Source organism: Mesoplodon mirus (assembly GCF_964341445.2).
Source record: "Mesoplodon mirus genome assembly, chromosome: 2".
Taxonomy (NCBI): domain Eukaryota; kingdom Metazoa; phylum Chordata; class Mammalia; order Artiodactyla; family Ziphiidae; genus Mesoplodon; species Mesoplodon mirus.
The window spans coordinates 191,868,048-191,888,582 of NC_138977.1; the positions used below are offsets into that span (position 1 = coordinate 191,868,048).

The window sequence follows — 20,535 nt, forward strand, 5'->3', positions numbered from 1 at the left end:
AAGTTGGAGGGGCTATTGACATATGTTATAATTATTTTAAAACATAATTATTTAAAAATGCTTTTGGATTGTATTGGACATTATTCAATACAAATTCTGGTTTTACCAGCTTTTTGCTGTCACATATGCTCTATTTTTAGAAATAGCAGTAACAAAAAGCTCAGTATCTTTGTATGTTGTATGTATGAAGCTTCATAGTAGGAGTTTGTTCCTTGTCATTGTTGCTTTACTATTATTTTGGTGGAAAGTTGAAAACAATATGTTTCTTAATTTTGTTTGTATTTCTCTAGGCATGTTCCTTCCTGGTATGTACTTTAACTTTATAAGTAGTTAAATTATTATAATTAGATATGTTATATTAACTAGAAATGGTAAGGACATAACTAAAAAAAAAATCTAAATGAACTAGTTGGAATTGCTAACAGTTCATGATCCAACCAGTTTTAATAGAATAATGCTGCATTCTTCTGTTGATAGGAGTCCAAGTAACAGGAAATTTCTGGATCAGATGCAGCTGTTGTTTATAATGTTTTATTTGGCTGACAAATTAAACTTCTTTCTAAATTTCTGTTGCACATTTTGTTCCTGAGATTTTAAAAATTTACGATCCTCTCTGTTAATTACTTCTACTGAGTGTTGGTCCCCATTTTGTTTCACAAATCTGGAAATTTTTTTCTATTGCATTTATAAAACATTTTTAATTGATGAAGGATAAATCAATTTTAGATACAATTTAAAGTGGATGCACCTGGTTGGATTGTGGATGATTGTACTTCGTTTGTGATGAGTAATTATGCATGAATTTAATTTCAAGCTATGACAGTTGATAGTTATAAAACTGGGAATAAACACGTACTCGCTGCAATTCTAAACTTCTGCACTGTACCAGAAGAAAAGGGTAAAATTCTGAAGATATCATTTATCTTGAGTATTGTTTTCATCATTGCTGTTTTTCCTTGAAAAAGACGAATTAAGCAATATAAAGTATTTGGTTTTGCCCAGAAATAGTCCCAAACAAATGATAAGCATATCTACAAGGTTAAATAAAACAACAGGCTTGAAAATTATTTAAAGCAAAAACAAGATTATTCAATTAAACATGAAGTTAAGTGTTGGACTAGCTGTGGCTAAAAAACTCCGATACTCTTTTCTAAAATGAGTTAAACTGCAGTAAAATAATCAGGGTGGTTCCCACCAGAGCTGAAGCACATGATGGAAAAAGGCCGAAAGCCCGAGTCAATGTTTAAAGCTATGGAGGCTATTTCAGCACAGAGTTAAATTGTAGGATAATTTTATGTATTAGAAATGTTGATTAAGATGATAGGGAAACCCCAGTAAATGTGCTTTTACCTGTGTGGAGTTGTAGCTACAGGTGTATGAGATCAGTTGGCACCATTACTCGGTAGAACTCCCTTCCACAACATCCCACAGATTAGTCTCTTGACAGCCTGTCCGGTAGTGCTGTTTCCTTAGTTGGGATTTTCACTCAAGGCCAAGATGAAGGTGGATCAGAGGCTACGCTGGGCTGGAACCTAGTGGACCAAAGGAGGCGATGGCAACGAGCAAGTGGAGTATTCTTTGGATTTCAACCCAGAGTAATTGATGGAAGGCAGCATCGCAAGCACGTTGCAGGCAGAGCTGGGTTTCCGCCAACACCCAACCCACCTTTTGCTTTGCATCTTGGTTTACTTTATTTTGGTCAAGGCACTCTTTGTAAGCAGTGTGGTCGTGCTATCCACAGAAAGCCTCTTCCCAGCAACCCAGGGATATACATATTATTTATGATCCCATTTTCCAAGTGGAGAAACTGAGGACAGAGAAGGTGAGTGACACAGGCAGTAAATAGGAGATCGCTTGGCTTTGAGTTTAGTGCTCTCTGCACAGGGCTTGCTTGGACTACTCTTATTGTCTGTGAACTTTGAAACAAAGGAGTTACTTGAGTGAGGAAACTCATACTTTCTGTGTACTTACTCATACCTTCCTTCCTGTTTAGGAGGCTCCCAGAGCAGGTTGCAGGATTTTATAATGGATGGGATTTCTTTATTGCTGGAAGTTGCTGTATATATCCTGTGACATTCTTTATGTCCTGGTAACTTTTGGAGAGTACTTTAAATGTGCAAAGTGATATGCCTGTAGACTTCTGTTTCATAGCTAATGGGGGAGTATTATGCCCCAAAGAAATAGAACTCAGATCTCAGATCTTTAACTCTATCAGAAGTGGTCTAAATGTTGGATTTTGAAAGTTAGATTTAAAAGACTCAATTAATCTATGGTACATTTCCTCCAATCCATAAATAACAGCATTTGCTTCCTCTTTTGGAAATCCTGAGTTTGTAATAAGGAAGAACAAATTTTACTCCACATTGGATGTTTCTTTTACTTTAACCTTTTTATTCTATTGCTTTTACAAGTTAATCACTAAAGGTATGTTGCCTATAAGCTTAAATTATACATAATGGCCCATCTCTGGGAACCCTGCCTCTCATGTGAGGAAGTTTAAGCTAAAAGACCTTTGTTTAGCTCACAGAAAACATCCTGACTAAGCCCACCTGTGAATGACCGCAGGGAGGAAGAAATTAACATCCCCTCGGAGTCTGACGGGAACCAGAAAATGTTTGACTTTATCCCCTCCCCTTTTAGTATAAAAGAAGCCTGAATTCAGGGAAGGTGGTTCTTTGGGATACGAGTCTACCGTCTTCCCGGTCTGCTGGCTTTCCAAATAAAGTTGCTATTCCTTCTCCCAACAACTCATTTCTCCATTTATTGGCCGGTGGAGCAGCAAGCAGTACAAGCTTAAACTGGGTAACAAGTTGAATGTTGTTTTTACTCACTTTCCTTTCATTCCCTTCTGAGTCTTGAACTTGGAAACTCCCCCCAAATCTCCCTGATATTCTTTAATGTTATACACTTAATTCTGTGCCCCCATTTTCTCACTGTAAGTACAACTGAAAGCCTGACATATTTGCTAGAATGTTAGGGCACCATTACAAAAGGGGAGAAACAGTTGTGTGATTTCTTTTACGTTATCTGGCTTCACGAAGAAATCATAGTCATCCCTCCCAATCTGAGGGGGGTTGGTTCCAGGACCCAATGCAGACACCGAAATCTGTGGACGCTCCAGCCCCACAGTCCAACCTCTGCATCTGCGGGTTCCTCATCCACGATTCAACCAAAGGTGGATCCTGTATAAGGTTTGCTATCCACGAGGTGGTTGAATTTGCTGGTGTGGAATTCACAGATATGCAGGGCATTGCCAACCTTTATTTTATCTAGTTGGATTTTTAAAGACTTTAAGCTTCCTAGTGTGTTGAGGTCAGGACCAAATTTTAAAAAGGGAACTCAGAAGGGAGCCACCCCCTCGGGCATGGTCCTCCAAATCACTTACTGAAGCCACCCCTACAATTTGAAACAGCCCGTTTTTCACAAACGCTCCATCTTTTGCTTTTTTTTTTTTTTGACTTTAAAAAACATTTTTATTTTATTGAAGTATAGTTGATTTACAATGTTGTGTCAATTTCTGCTGTACAGCAAAGTGATTCAGTTATACATATATATATTCTATTTTTTTTGCTTTATAACAAATTTAATCAGTTATACATATACATATGTTCCCATATCCCCTCCCTTTTGCGTCTCCCTCCCACCCTCCCTATCCCACCCTCCCTATCCCACCCCTCCAGGCGGTCACAAAGCACCAAGCTGATCTCCCTGTGCTATGCGGCTGCTTCCCACTAGCTATCTACCTTATGTTTGGTAGTGTATATATGTCCATGCCGCTCTTTCACTTTGTCACAGCTTTCCCTTCCGCCTCCCCATATCCTCAAGTCCATTCTCTAGTAGGTCTGTGTCTTTATTCCTGTCTTACCCCTATGTTCTTCATGACATTTTTTTTTCTTAACTTCCATATATATGTGTCAGCATACAGTATTTGTCTTTCTCTTTCTGACTTACTTCACTCTGTATGACAGACTCTAGGTCCATCCACCTCATTACAAAGAGCTCAATTTCATTTCTTTTTATGGCTGAGTAATATTCCATTGTATATATGTGCTACATCTTCTTTACCCATTCATCCGATGATGGACACTTAGGTTGTTTCCATCTCCGGGCTATTTTAAATAGGGCTGCTATGAACATTTTGGTACATGTCTCTTTTTGAATTATGGTTTTCTCAGGGTATATGCCCAGTAGTGGGATTGCTGGGTCGTATGGTAGTTCTATTTGTAGTTTTTTAAGGAACCTCCATACCGTTCTCCATAGTGGCTGTACCAATTCACATTCCCACCAGCAGTGCAAGAGTGTTCCCTTTTTTCCACACCCTCTCCAGCATTTATTGTTTCTAGATTTTTGGATGATGGCCATTCTGACTGGTGTGAGATGATATCTCATTGTAGTTTTGATTTGCATTTCTCTAATGAGTAAAGATGTTGAGCATCCTTTCATGTGTTTGTTGGCAGTCTGTATATCTTCTGTGGAGAAATGTCTATTTAGGTCTTCTGCCCATTTTTGGATTGGGTTGTTTGTTTTTTTGTTATTGAGCTGCATGAGCTGCTTATAAATTTTGGAGATTAATCCTTTGTCAGTTGCTTCATTTGCAAATATTTTCTCCCATTCTGAGGGTTGTCTTTTGGTCTTGTTTATGGTTTCCTTTGCTGTGCAAAAGCTTTGAAGTTTCATTAGGTCCCATTTGTTTATCTTTGTTTTTATTTCCATTTCTCTAGGAGGTGGGTCCAAAAGGATCTTGCTGTGACTTATGTCATAGAGTGTTCTGCCTATATTTTCCTCTAAGAGTTTGATAGTGTCTGGCCTTACATTTAGGTCTTTAATCCATTTTGAGCTTATTTTTGTGTATGGTGATAGGGAGTGATCTAATCTCATACTTTTACATCTCCCTGTCCAGTTTTCCCAGCACCACTTATTGAAGAGACTGTCCTTTCTCCACTGTACATTCCTGCCTCCTTTATCAAAGATAAGGTGACCATATGTCCGTGGGTTTATCTCTGGGCTTTCTATCTTGTTCCATTGATCTATCTTTCTGTTTTTGTGCCAGTACCATACTGTCTTGATTACTGTAGCTTTGTAGTATAGTCTGAAGTCAGGGAGTCTGATTCCTCCAGCTCCATTTTTCGTTCTCAAGATTGCTTTGGCTGTTTGGGGTCTTTTGTGTTTCCATACAAATTGTGAAATTTTTTGTTCTAGTTCTGTGAAAAATGCCAGTGGTAGTTTGATAGGGATTGCCTTGAATCTGTAGATTGCTTTGGGTAGTAGAGTCATTTTCACAATGTTGATTCTTCCAATCCAAGAACATGGTACATCTCTCCATCTATTTGTATCATCTTTAATTTCTTTCATCAGTGTCTTATAATTTTCTGCATACAGGTCTTTTGTCTCCTTAGGTAGGTTTATTCCTAGATATTTTATTCTTTTTGTTGCAGTGGTAAATGGGAGTGTTTCCTTGATTTCACTTTCAGATTTTTCATCATTAGTATATAGGAATGCCAGAGATTTCTGTGCATTAATTTTGTATCCTGCAACTTGACCAAATTCATTGATTAGCTCTAGTAGTTTTCTGGTAGCATCTTTAGGATTCTCTATGTATAGTATCATGTCATCTGCAAACAGTGACAGCTTTACTTCTTCTTTTCCGATTTGGATTCCTTTTATTTCCTTTTCTTCTCTGATTGCTGTGGCTAAAACTTCCAAAACTATGTTGAATAATAGTGGTGAGAGTGGGCAACCTTGTCTTGTTCCTGATCTTAGTGGAAATGGCTTCAGTTTTTCACCATTGAGGACGATGCTGGCTGTGGGTTTGTCATATATGACCTTTATTATGTTGAGGAAAGTTCCCTCTATGCCTACTTTCTGCAGGGTTTTTATCATAAATGGGTGTTGAATTTTGTCGAAAGCTTTCTCTGCATCTATTGAGATGATCATATGGTTTTTCTCCTTCAATTTGTTAATATGGTGTATCACGTTGATTGATTTGCGTATATTGAAGAATCCTTGCATTCCTGGAATAAACCCCACTTGATCATGGTGTATGATCCTTTTAATGTGCTGTTGGATTCTGTTTGCTAGTATTTTGTTGAGGATTTTTGCATCTATGTTCATCAGTGATATTGGCCTGTAGTTTTCTTTCTTTGTGACATCCTTGTCTGGTTTTGGTATCAAGGTGATGGTGGCCTCGTAGAATGAGTTTGGGAGTGTTCCTCCCTCTGCTATATTTTGGAAGAGTTTGAGAAGGATAGGTGTTAGCTCTTCTCTAAATGCTTGATAGAATGCGCGTGTGAAGCCATCTGGTCCTGGGCTCTTGTTTGTTGGAAGATTTTTTATCACAGTTTCAATTTCAGTGCTTGTGATTGGTCTGTTCATATTTTCTATTTCTTCCTGATTCAGTCTTGGCAGGTTGTGCATTTCTAAGAATTTGTCCATTTCTTCCAGGTTGTCCATTTTATTGGCCTAGAGTTGCTTATAGTAATCTCTCATGATCTTTTGCACTTCTGCAGTGTCAGTTACTTCTCCTTTTTCATTTCCAATTCTATTGATTTGAGTCTTCTCCCTTTTTTTCTTGATGAGTCTGGCTAATGGTTTATCAATTTTGTTTATCTTCTCAAAGAACCAGCTTTTAGTTTTATTGATCTTTGGTATCGTTTCCTTCATTTCTTTTTCATTTATTTCTGATCTGATTTTTATGATTTCTTTCCTTCTGCTAACTTTGGGATGTTTTTGTTCTTCTTTCTCTAATTGCTTTAGGTGCAAGGTTAGGTTGTTTATTCGAGATTTTTCCTGTTTCTTAAGGTAGAATTGTATTGCTATAAACTTCCCCCTTAGAACTGCTTTTGCTGCATCCCATAGGTTTTGGGTCGTCGTGTCTCCATTGTCATTTGTTTCTAGGTATTTTTAAATTTCCTCTTTGATTTCTTCAGTGATCACTTCGTTATTAAGTAGTGTATTGTTTAGCCTCCATGTGTTTGTATTTTTTACAGCTCTTTTCCTGTAATTGATATCTAGTCTCATAGCATTGTGGTCGGAAAAGATACTTGATACAATTTCAATTTTCTTAAATTTACCAAGGCTTGATTTGTGACCCAAGATATGATCTATCCTGGAGAATGTTCCATGAGCACTTGAGAAAAATGTGTATTCTGTTGTTTTTGGATGGAATGTCCAATAAATATCAATTAAGTCAATCTTGTTTAATGTATCATTTAAAGCTTGTGTTTCCTTATTTATTTTCATTTTGGATGATCTGTCCGTTGGTGAAAGTGGGGTGTTAAAGTCCCCTACTATGATTGTGTTACTGTCGATTTCTCCTTTTATGGCTGTTAGTATTTGCCTTATGTATTGAGGTGCTCCTATGTTGGGTGCATAAATATTTACAATTGTTATATCTTCTTCTTGGATCGATCCCTTGATCATTATGTAGTGTCCTTCTTTGTCTCTTCTAGTAGTCTTTATTTTAAAGTCTAATTTTTCTGATATGAGAATTGCTACTACAGCTTTCTTTTGGTTTCCATTTGCATGGAATATCTTTTTCCATCCCCTTACTTTCAGTCTGTATGTGTCTCTAGGTCTGAAGTGGGTCTCTTGTAGACAGTATATATATGGGTCTTGTTTTTGTATCCATTCAGCCAATCTGTGTCTTTTGGTGGGAGCATTTAGTCCATTTACATTTAAGGTAATTATTGATATGTATGTTCCTATTCCCATTTTCTTAATTGTTTTGGATTCGTTATTGTAGGTCTTTTCCTTCTGTTGTGTTTCTTGCCTAGAGAAGTTCCTTTAGCATTTGTTGTAAAGCTGGTTTGGTGGTGCTGAACTCTCTCAGCTTTTGCTTGTCTGTAAACGTTTTAATTTCTCCATCAAATCTGAATGAGATCCTTGCTGGGTAGAGTAATCTTGGTTGCAGGTTTTTCTCCTTCATCACTATAATTATGTACTGCCACTCCCTTCTGGCTTGTAGAGTTTCTGCTGAGAGATCAGCTGTTAACCTGATGGGGATTCCCTTGTGTGTTATTTGTTGTTTTTGCCTTGCTGCTTTTAATATGATTTCTTTGTGTTTAATTTTTGACAGTTTGATTATTATGTGTCTTGGTGTATTTCTCCTTGGATTTATTCTGTATGGGACTCTCTGTGCCTCCTGGACTTGATTAACTATTTCCTTCCCCATATTAGGGAAGTTTTCAACTATAATCTCTTCAAATATTTTCTCAGTCCCTTTCTTTTTCTCTTCTTCTTCTGGAACCCCTATAATTCGAATGTTGGTGCGTTTAACGTTGTCCCAGAGGTCTCTGAGACTGTCCTCTGTTCTTTTCATTCTTTTTTCTTTATTTTGCTCTGCAGCAGTTATTTCCACTATTTTATCTTCCACCTCACTTATCCGTTCTTCTGCCTCAGTTATTCTGCTATTGATCCCATCGAGAGTATTTTTCATTTCATTTATTGTGTTTTTAATCGATGCTTGATTCATCTTTAGTTCTTCTAGGTCCTTGTTAACTGTTTCTTGCATTTTGTCTATTCTATTTCCAAGATTTTGGATCTTGGAAATAGAATCTTGGATCATCTTTACCATCATTATTCTGAATTCTTTTTCAGGTAGACTGCCTATTACCTCTTCATTTGTTAGGTCTGGTGGGTTTTTATCTTGCTCCTTCTCCTGCTGTGTGTTTTTCTGTCTTCTCATTTTGCTTATGTTACTGTGTTTGGGGTCTCCTTTTTGCATGCTGCAGGTTCGTAGTTCCCGTTGTTTTTGGTGTCTGTCCCCAGTGGCTAAGGTTGGTTTAGTGGGTTGTGTAGGCTTCCTGGTGGAGGGGACTAGTGCCTGTGTTCTGGTGGTTGAGGCTGGATCTTGTCTTTTTGGTGGGCAGGTCCACGTCTGGTGGTGTGTTTTGGGGTGTCTGCGGACTTTTTATGATTTTAAGCCACCTCTCTGCTAATGCGTGGCGTTGTGTTCCTGTCTTGCTAGTTGTTTGGCATAGGGTGTCCAGCACTGTAGCTTGCTGGTCGTTGAGTGAAGCTGGGTGCTGGTGTTGAGATGGAGATCTCTGGAAGATTTTCGCCGTTTGATATTATGTGGAGCTGGGAGGTCTCTTGTGGACCAGTGTCCTGAAGTTGGCTCTCCCACCTCAGAGGCACAGCACTGACTCCTGGCTCCTCAATTTGGGATGATTTGTTGTCTATTCATGTATTCCACAGATACAGGGTACATCAAGTTGATTGTGGAGCTTTAATCCGCTGCTTCTGAGGCTGCTGGGAGAGGTTTCCCTTTCTCTTCTTTGTTCTCACAGCTCCTGGGTCTCAGCTTTGGATTTGGCCCCGCCTCTACGTGTAGGTCGCCGGAGGGCGTCTGTTCTTCGCTCAGACAGGACAGGGTTAAAGGAGCAGCCTCTTCGGGGACTCTGGCTCACTCAGGCCGGGCGGGAGGGAGGGGCACGGAGTGCGGGGCGAGCCTGCCGCGGCAGAGGTCCGCGTGACGTTGCACCAGCCCGAGGCGCGCTGTGCGTTCTCCCAGGGAAGCCGCCCCTGGATCCCGGGACCCCGGCAGTGGCGGGCTGCACAGGCTCCCGGAAGGGCGGTGTGGACAGTGACCTGCGCTCGCACACAGGCTTCCTGGCGGCGGCAGCAGCAGCCCCAGCGTCCCACGCCCGTCACTGGGCTGCGCGCTTTCAGCCGCGACTCGCGCCCGTCTGTGGAGCCCCTTTAAGCAGCGCTCTTAATCCCCTCTCCTCGCGCATCAGGAAACCAAGAGGGAAGAAAAAGTCTCTTGCCTCTTCGGCAGCTCCAGAGTTTTCCCGGACTCCCTCCCGGCTAGCTGTGGCACATTAGCCCCCTTCAGGCTGAGTTCTCGCCGCCAGCCCCAGTCCTCTCCCTGCGCTCTGACCGAAGCCCGAGCCTCAGCTTCCAGCGCCGTCCGCCCCGGCGGGCGAGCAGACAAGCCTCTCGGGCTGGTGAGTGCCGCTCGGCACCGCTCCTCTGTGCGGGAATCTCTCCGCTTTGCCCTACCCAGGTATGCGGGGAGTTTCTTGCCTTTTGGGAGGTCTGGGGTCTTCTGCCAGCGTTCAGTAGGTGTTCTGTAGGAGTTGTTCCACGTGTAGCTGTATTTCTGGTGTATCCGTGGGGAGGAAGGTGATCTCCGCGTCTTACTCTTTTGCCATCTTACCCGGAAGTCTCCATCTTTTGCTTTGAGAAGCAGGACGCTAGAGAAACTAGTGCAGCCAACATAACCATGTTTGAGTTAGGTCTTAATGCCTTTTGCAGGAAATGTCTGGAAGAGACATTGTGCACGTTTGAGTCCTTTTTTTTTTTTTTTTTTTTTTTTTGCGGTACGCGGGCCTCTCACTGTCGTGGCCTCTCCCGTTGCGGAGCACAGGCTCCGGACGCACTGGCTCAGCGGCCATGGCTCACGGGCCCAGCTGCTCCGTGGCATGTGGGATCTTCCTGGACCGGGGCACGAACCCGTGTCCCCTTCATCGGCAGGCGGACTCTCAACCACTGCGCCACCAGGGAAGCCCCGTTTGAGTCCTCTTTAAAGGAGCCCACACCTTGTATCCCACACTCATGCATCAAGTGGCTCTTTCCACAGACGGAGTGATCAACATGAGCATCCCCCTCGTGCTGCCCGTCTCTGCGGACGATAAGACACGGCTGGAAGGGTGCAGCGAGTTTGTCCTGACACACGGAGGACGGAAGGTGGCTATCTTACGAGACCCTGAATTCTACGAACACAGAAAAGAGGAGCGTTGTTCCCACGTGTGGGGCACAACCTGTGCAAAACACCCCTACATCAAAGTAAGTGGCATAAGCTTTGGAAGGTCTTTCTTTCAACTCAGGATAAAAATAACTCTTTTTAATTCCTTTGCGAAGGACTTAGAAAAACTGGGGTTAGGTGGAAGAATGCGTTTCTAAGGGAGGTCCTGCAAGCTTTGCCTGGGGACATGTTTTTAGATAGGGCAAGGAAATGACTTTCTGTTGGAGGGCTGGTCTAAACGGTCTCTTGAGCCCTTAGATCCTGTGATGGCTGTGACTCCCTCAGCTAAATGGGAAACAACTGGACTGGGGAGATAATTTAGTCTAACATGATGAGGGGAGAACCAGAATCATAGCTGTGCTATGCACAAAACCACAGCCAGAGCTTGCAGCCCTGTCCATCTTGAAATTCACAAGGGAAGTCAATTTCTTCATACAGAATGGATCCAACTAACCTCTGGAAAGAGACTGGAAGTTCATGCTCTGTGGCTGTTGTGCAGAGGGGGGTGGTGGGTGACGTTGTTTCAATAAACAAAAAACACAGATAGCAGCAGAGTTTCCAGAGGGAAAATACCACATTTTCATCAGTGGATATTTTTCAGGTTGAAAAATGTGTCCATCTGATTAGGATTATTTTGGAGTCAATCTGCCTAACGGCAAAATAGACTAAAACTCCTCAACCTCCTTCACAGCTTCTAATTGTTGTTGGTGATGGGGTGGGATTGCAGGGAGTGGAATTGCTGGGTGCGGTTCATTTCCCATAAAGAAAAATACGTGAAATTGAATGCAAAAGCTATCCCTTATTGGAGATTAGAGCATTAGGGTTGAAATTTAAAAAGACATATACTAGTGATTCCCTAGCTGGAGTAACTAACTTTCAGAAGGTTCAAAGGTAATAGAGAACAATCTGAGACCCAGGAGACTCTAAAAAGCCTTGTGGTTGGACAAGGCACGTCCTCTCTCTTGTCCTCAGTTTCTTCATTTATAAAAGGAGGGGGCCAGACTCAGCAACGCTGAGATCTCTTCCAGCTCTGTGACTGTACACAATGGATATTTGAATAAACCTGTTCAAATCTGTCAGACAAACTTCCCTTTGGTTTGGTTTTGTTTTTTTCAGTTGTGAAATGTTGCAAAGTAGGGAGGGCTTTTGCAAGGCCCCTGGTGGAACACAAGAGGTCAGTGGGGGAGCAAAGCAGCTTTTCATCTATTGGACACAACTAGCCACCCTGCAGATAAGCTCAGAGCCATCTGAACATTTTCTCTCCAAGAGGCTGGGAGACAGGCCTTGAAATTACTGGACAATAGCTATTTGAGGAATTGTGTTCTGAGCCTTAATTATATCTTTGTCTCATTCCTTTTCTGATCATAATCCTTTAGGTTTGGGCTCTTATCTGCACTCAGTGACCTAAAGAATAGTGGCCTTTCTTCATGCCAGCTCAAATGTTTCCACTCTTTGGGCCTGACATCCACATATACATGGTTAGCACTAAAAGAAAAAAAAAAATTCGAAGGAAGCTCTTAAGCAATTATTTTTATCTTGTCTTGCATCATGTGCTGGCAGTTGGAGGTCAGAATTTTTTAGATGGCAGGGAGAGTGGTGGTGTGATTTGTGTTCTTGAAAATATAGTCAGTGACTCTGTAGCATTAGGTCATTAGAAGGACTCTGTAAACATTCCCAGTGAGCTAATGGTGAGAAATGGGCCATGGATAACCAGAGAGAAAACCACTCACCCTGTATAAGCTACACCTGGGGCACTGAAGGTGTGTTTATGGGAAAGGAACTGTCTTCACTGGACATTTTTTAGCACCTTGAAATTCACAGTAAAACTTAAACATGGTTTTTTGGTTTTAGAACCCCAAACCTTTCAACAGTAATTCCTTCCAAAAGTAATTATGGGCCTTCTTGTGTTTCCATGTGGCGTTGGGAGTTATATTTGCATGGAAAATGGTCAGAGTCACCGAGAAAACGGTCTGCCTCTGTTGCATAGCCCCTCACTGCAGTTACCCTGACCTTCCACTCAAATCCTCTCAACCCTCTCTTTCACTAAATGGAACCACGTGACGTGCCACAGATGTGAGCATGAGGAGAGGAGCAGGTGAAACTTGTAAAAATAATGCTTAGTGGAGCCCCGTTGCCTTTCATCCATGGATCTCAAAGCTTTTTCAAATGGTAATTATTTCTCATGATGTTCCTGTGAAGCACCTAAGAATCATTACTCCCATTTTACAGATGTAGAAACCAAGAGAACAGAGTATGCCTTCCCAGTGAAGGATAGGAATGAGAGTTTCTATATCCTTTAGCCCTTCAATGGAGACCACATTGTTAGTTGGAGCAACAGAATCACCTGGAGAGCTTTAAAAATTACCCATGACCGGATCTCTCCCTCACAGACTTTGATTTAATTGGCTTGGGCTCAGTTCTGGGTGTTGTGGGTTTTGAAGCTCCCTGTGATTTTTTTTTTTTTTTTTTTTTTTGCGGTATGCGGGCCTCTCACTGTTGTGGCCTCTCCCGTTGCGGAGCACAGGCCCCGGACGCGCAGGCCCAGCGGCCATGGCTCACGGGCCCAGCCGCTCCGCGGCATATGGGATCCTCCCAGACCGGGGCACGAACCCGTATCCCCTGCATCGGCAGGCGGACTCCCAACCACTGCGCCACCAGGGAGGCCCTCCCTGTGATTTTAATGTACTGTGAAGTTTGAGAACTGTGGCATTAGATAATTATCCGCAGCTGTTTCTTGTGTGGCTCCACCCAGATATATCCTGCAAGCATCTCGCACTCAACATGGGCAACTTCACCCCAGCCTTGTCCCCTGCCGTGTCCCTCACCTCTGTGAACAGCTCCGCCATCCAAACAGTGGCCCATGTCCAAAACCTAGATGTCATTCTTTTTTCTTTTCTTTTTTTATAAGATCAACAACATTTATTTTCCATAATGAATTTCCTCAGTTTTGAGTGTACATCTCGTGGCATTCTGAAAAAATATATATTTTCTATGTTATTTTCAAAGTATTATTTTTTAAATTGAAGTATACTTGATTTATAATATTGTGTTAGTTTCAGGTGTACAGCAAAGTGATTCAGTTATACCTGTGTGTGTATTCTTTTCCATTATAGGTTATTACAAGATGTTGAATATAGTTCCCTGTGCTATACAGTAAATCCTCGTTGTTTATCTATTTTATATACAGTAGTGTGTTTCTGTTAATCCCATACTCCTAATTTATCGCTCCCCCCCACTTCCCCTTTGGTAACCATAAGTTTGTTTTCTATGTCTGTGAGTCTGTTTCTGTTTTGTAAATAAGTTCATTTGTGTTATTTTTTAGATTCCACAAATGAGTGATATCATCTTTTTTTTTTTTTTTTTTTTTTTTTGCGGTATGCGGGCCTCTCACTGTTGTGGCCTCTCCCGTTGCGGAGCACAGGCTCCGGATGCGCAGGCCCAGCGGCCATGGCTCACGGGCCCAGCCGCTCCGCGGCATATGGGATCCTCCCAGACCGGGGCACGAACCCGTATCCCCTGCATCGGCAGGCGGACTCTCAACCACTGCGCCACCAGGGAGGCCCGAGTGATATCATCTTTGTCTTTCTCTGACTTACTTCACTTAGTATGATGATCTCTGGGTCCATCCATGTTGCTGCAAATGGCATTATTTCTTTTTTAAAAAAAATGTTTATTTTATATTGGAGTATAGTCGATGTGCAATGTTGTGTTAGTTTCAGGTGTACAGAAAAGTGATTCAGTTATACATATATCTATTCTTTTTCATATTATTTTCCCATATAGGTTATTACAGAGTATTGAGTAGAGTTCCCTGTACTATACAGTAGGTCCTTGTTGATTATCTATTTTATATATAGCAGTGTGTATGTGTTAATCGCAATCTCCTAAATTACCCCTCCCCTTGCCACCTTTGTCCTTTGGTAACCATAAGGTTATTTTCTAAGTCTGTGAGTCTTTCTGTTTTGTGAATAAGTTCATTTGTACCTTTTTTAAAAGATTCCACATACAAGTGATATCATATGATACTTGTCTTTCTCTCTCTTACTTCACTTAGTAGGATCATCTCTAGGTCCATCCATGTTGCTGCAAATGGCATTATTTCATTCTTATGACTAATATTCCATTGTACATATATACCACACTGGACGTCATTCTTCCTTCTTTCTTCTCCCTTGTCCATTCAATCACCAAGTCCTAACAGTTCTGCCTCCTAGGTATTGCTTGAAGTTGTTCACTTCTGTTGCAACTTGGTCCAGGGCACTCAATTTCTTCCCTGTCTCTTGCCCTACTCCCCTCGAAGCCCCTCTCCAGTTCTTCAGCTAGAGTGGACCGTTCAAGCTTTATTTGGGAGCTCACATAAAGCTATGACTTCACCTTACCACCTCTAACCACCACCGCCCAAGATATTCCCCTCCAGCATCTCGGCTGGTCACTGTATCATCCTCTGTCACACTTTTGCATGTACTGGTCCCTCAGCCTAGGACACTGTTCCTTCCACCCCTGCCTCCTCACTTTCTTTATTCCACCTTCCCACCCTCAGCAGCTCCTCTCCTTCTGATGTGCACGTTCTCTCTTCCTCTCTAGGTAGTTTATTTCCACTCTTCCTTTCCTTGCCCTCTTTCAGCCTGTTCACCATAGCTTTCTTAGTCTTCAGCCTAGTGTTTGAGCTCACGCTCTCCTTTTTGCATTCCTGTTGTCTGTGATTCCAAGCCCAGTTCCTCTTTCACTGCTTCACTAGACTCCCTTAAAGCCTGAACGTGTGTCCAGTTCTGCAAACTCTAGCTGTGGTCCCACACCTGCCTTTGGCAGGAGGCTTGGAAGGAAGTGGGGACTTATGGGCCACAAAGCCCTTGGAAATTAGAGCCACTGGACCTCCCTTCCTGATAGCTGGACCACAGTTCTGGGGACAGTTGAGCCACCTTGGGGACAGAGATGCTCTCTGTCCCTCCTGATCCCAGAAATGCCAAAAGCATAGTTTCAGCATTGTTCTCCAGATATATTTTTAGGCTGGATGGTGAAACAGGTTCAATATTGCCTTTACCAATAGAACAATATAGGGTGGACCCCTTGTGCCCAGAATGAGTTACTGCATGCCCAGGGATTTGGGGTAACTCTTTCAAAATTTTTTCTGCAGTTTAAGCAATGAGGAGAAAGTAAATGTCTAGGTATGGGTATTTGACAATATTCTTGTTAAGTGATTTTCCTGAGCACAGAGTTTAGAAGGGGGGCCATGAAAAAACAAGCAAATCCCTTGCAAATCACCCTTTCTCTACCAAGGGTTTCCTTTGTTTCGGGGGCTGTCCTGTGCAATGTAGGATACTGAGAAGCATTCCTGGCCTCTAATCACTAGATGCCAATAACACACCCTTCCCCACTCCAGTTGTGATGATCACAGTTGTCTTCAGATATTGTCAGACGTCGCCAGGAGAGGCAGAATCGCCCTCTGTTGAGAGCCCTGGCTCTAGCCCAACCTCCCATTCCCTGAAAACCTCTGGAATGCAAGTCATTGTAAACTCCAACATCTGGCCATGACAGGAAATTGAACCAGGGGTATACCATCACCACCTTGATGTCTTCTGAATTGGTGTCATAAATCAATCAGCTTTCTCTCCCCTTTTCTTGCCTCCCTCTTTTCTGCTGACATTACAGGCTGGCCACACTGTCCTTGGACACTGCAAAAGGCAGTTATGGAATTTGATCAGGGGAATGACTGCACAACTGTGATTTGACTGAGAAGTAAGACGTTCTGTAATGTTTGTCTCAATGACTGAGGAGAGACACCTGCTCTCAGTCGTGACTTGTGGCACTGCAGCGTCATATGGAACATATTTAAGCTTATAGAAAAAACAAAAGGTTGTCATGTTTTTCTTTGTTCAGGTTGAGATAAGATGAACACATAACAATGTATAAGTTTCAGATGTACAATATAAAAACCATGGTTAGATGTCACAAAGTAGGTGGCAATGCATTACCCATATGTGTGTTGTCAGGCCTGGGGCCTCTTCCATCCATCCTTGTCAAGGAAAGTGCTAACCCTCTCCTTTCATCAAACACTGTCAGGCTTTTCTTTTTCATTACTTTGACCATTCTTCACACCAGGTTCACACCTAATATTTGTGCGACCCAGGGTAACAATATGAGCTGAAGCCCGATACCGTATCTAAAAGTTACTTATCTAACTAATAAACTTAAATATGTTTTATCTTTCTACTTTGGCAATATGCCTTGATCACAATCTGGAAGGCCAGGTTCAAATTTAGGCTTCTCGGTTCTGTACCAGAACATGGTAGTGTGTGGACAGTTGGCTCTTGGCCTGCAGCCAACCCTTCCTTCTCTTTCTATGCTTGGCCTTGCCCCATGCCGTGGAGGCCCTCTGGGTCTGCCTGTGGGCACCCAGGCTGAATGTCCCAGGTACACATCTCATGGTGGAGAGTAAATGCAGACTAAAGGTGGGCCTGCCCACCAGGGTTTCCTTGCCCTGACAGAAGGGGCACAATTGAAGACGCCAGAGTTGGGCCATCTAAAGTGTGGGACAATGTATAGATGGTTCTTTCTAAAAGTCTCCATGTTCTGTTCCTTACCCACCCTTTCCTGAAGTCACTTTTTCAACTGAGACTGGGTATTGAAAAGTAGAGTATTTATAGTGATCTCAGTGAAAAATGAGCCTTGTCATCTGTCTATCATCTATCTATCTACCATCTATCTATTTACTTATTTAGGTAAAAAACATGTAACATAAAAATTACCATCTTATCCATTTTTAAGTGTACTATTCAGTAGTGTTAAGTATATTTACATTGTTGTGAAACAGATCTCCAAAACTTTTTCATCTTGAAAATATAACTCCATACCTATTAAACAACAACTGTTTCCCTTCCCCAGACCCTGGTATCAACCATTCTATTTTCTATGAAGTTGACTACTTTAGATACCCACGTAAGTGGAAAAATACAGTATTTATCTTTTTGTGAATGGCTTTTTCACTTGGCATAATGTCTTCAAGTTTCATCCCCCTTGTAGTCTCTGGCTGGATTTCCTTTGTTGTGAAGGCTGAATAATATTCCATTGTATGTATATCATTCACATTCATTGTTCATCCATTCATCTTTCAATAGATATTTGGGTTGCTTCCACCTTTTAGCTATTGTGAATAGTGCTGCTATGAATATGGTTGTGCAAATCTCTGTGAGACATTGCTTTTAATTCTTTTGGATATATACCCAGAAATTGGATTATTGGGTCATGTGGTAGTTGTATTTTTAATTTTTTGAAAAAACTCCATACTGTTGCACCATTTTACAGTCCCACCAACAGTACACAAGGGGGTCCTCCACATCCTTGCTCACACTTGTTATTTTCTGTTTTTGATACTAGCCATCCTAATGGGTGTGAGGTTGCATTTCTCCAGTGATGAGTGATGTTGAACATCTTTTCATATCCCTGTTGGGTTGGCCATTTGTACATCATATCTGTTAAAGTTGCTGATTTTTAAATTAGGTTATTTAATCTTTTATATCAAAGAAGAATATCCACATGATAGAAAAAGGCTATTCAGATCCTCTTCCCTTTTCCAACTACCTATCTGTAGTTGAATTTTCTTTACATATTTCAGCCAAAATAACATATTGCCACAGAATAAATGCAAAAGTAGATACGAGAATCCAGCTGCCTTCTATTAAGTCAGATAATGAAGAGATTTGCAAACATGTAAAACAATGCCATTTTTCTCTTATGTTTTAGGAAAATATTTTTCAGTAAAAAATAAAATGTTCATGTTAATATTTAATACACTTATTGTTAGTTTTAAGTCAATAAATATTTTTAAGGGAATTAAGTTTTAATTTCTAATACAGAAAATTATAGATATAACCAATATAAACAAAAGCTCTTTGCAGGTCCTCAATAATTTTTAAGAGTAATAAAGGATTTGAGAGACCAACAAGTTTGATAAATACTGTGCTTGAAATGTTGAAGAACTGAAGGCAGTTCTTCAAGTAAGCCAAGATTGGTTCAGAAGAAGAAAAAATTTTAGATAAAATGGAAAACAATATTAATCACTAACAACTTTAATAACGGTCTTTCTAGATGGTGATGGAAAGTGGGGATTGGCTGGTTGGTGGTGACCTTCAGGTGCTGGAGAGAATACGGTGGAATGATGGGTTGGACCAATACCGCCTGACACCTCTGGAGCTCAAACAGAAATGTAAAGAAATGAATGCTGGTACGTAGCCTGGCTCTATGGCATTTGTTAATACTCCTAACCCTCCTCTGCTTACAGAATTAAGGATTATCAGGAAACAGCATGTTTATAGTTTTGAAAAGCTGAAAACTTTTATCATCTTCTATTGATATGTCTGTTGATATGGAAACACCTTATAAAGTTGAACTACTGCAATATTATGCAGTAGTTAAAAATATGCACTGACCCAGAAAGATACCCAAAATATATCTATTAAGTAAAAAAAGCAAACTGCAGAACGGTATGTATAGAATAATTTCGGAAAACAAAATAAAATGGAATAATTGCTTTAAAAGCTCAAACCTACTTCTGTGTGTAGCAGAAATCTCTGGCAGCATGCGCACCAAACTGCAGATGGCAGCGGCTACCTCTACGGGTAAAGCGGGACCAAGGGGAAGGGAAGATTTTCACTTTACATATTTTGAAAAAGAGAGAGAAAAAGTAATGATAGGATGATGGATGATTTTTAAATTCTATTTTGGGCTTTTCTGTATTTTCTAAGTTTTCTATGATGGATATATATTAATTTATTTCATAACCAGAAAGAAAAATTAAGGCTCTCAGGAGTTCATCACTAATTGGAGTAGTTTTGAAGATTTCCCTAAAGTGAAAGAGAAATATTTTTATATCTTTAAATTGTTAAACTTTTGCACAGACCCCAGAAAACGTTCCTTATCAATATTCACTTCCCAGGGAAATGAGGCTGGAGCAGGGTGCAAGAGGACTGATTAATACTGGCCCCTGCCTAAGCCTTGGTTTGTAGGAAAGGTCCTGGCAACAAATGTGTTCATTTCTGAGTCAGGCTCTCCCTTTAGGGCTTCCAACCTTTGTGTCCTATTCCTGTCTAAGCAGTCTGGCACTGGTTGGTACCTTTGGAGTAACACCCCTAAAGATCCAGGTGGATTCTCCAGCTGGTCCTTAAAAGCAAGTGGATGTAACAAGTTCACTGAACAATAAACACAGCTGCATCTTTTTCTTTCTGTTCTTGCGAACAGTGCATGTCTTTGACCTTGGTTTCTGCTTTCCTTTCCCAGACGCAGTGTTCGCATTCCAGTTGCGCAATCCTGTCCACAACGGCCATGCTCTGCTGATGCAGGACACCCGCCGCCGGCTCCTGGAGAGAGGCTATAAGCACCCGGTCCTCCTGCTGCACCCCCTGGGGGGCTGGACCAAGGATGACGATGTGCCCCTGGACTGGCGGATGAAGCAGCACACAGCTGTGCTCGAGGAGGAGGTTCTAGATCCCAAATCCACCATCATGGCCATCTTCCCATCTCCCATGTTGTATGCTGGCCCCACAGAGGTAAGCAGCTCCCTGGGCTGGGCTATGGGACTCAGGAGTACAGCATCTAATTTTACTTAGAAGAGCCAGTGAGTTTCTGGGATTCTTCTTCACGAGCAGATTGTAAAATCTTCTGGCCTCTTTACTTTATCAAACTTAATTATGTTTCCATATAGTATTTGTGAAAATGCTAGAAACACCAAATCAAACCTGTCATACACTGCCTTTGAGACTGTGGAAGTTGGTATGTGAACGAGGTGTTTAATA

At 41.5% G+C, this 20,535-nt stretch overlaps 1 protein-coding gene across 1 annotated transcript in view; it reads left to right on the forward strand.

Moving 5' to 3' along the window:
- Nucleotides 1-20,535, forward strand: part of PAPSS2 (3'-phosphoadenosine 5'-phosphosulfate synthase 2) — an 86,119-nt gene that overhangs the window by 61,877 nt on the left and 3,707 nt on the right. Inside the window, exons 8-10 of the mRNA XM_082610146.1 lie at nucleotides 10,583-10,788; nucleotides 18,833-18,968; nucleotides 20,021-20,289. Of these exons, the coding sequence (XP_082466272.1) occupies nucleotides 10,583-10,788; nucleotides 18,833-18,968; nucleotides 20,021-20,289 (611 nt within the window). The remainder of the gene's footprint in view (nucleotides 1-10,582; nucleotides 10,789-18,832; nucleotides 18,969-20,020; nucleotides 20,290-20,535) is intronic.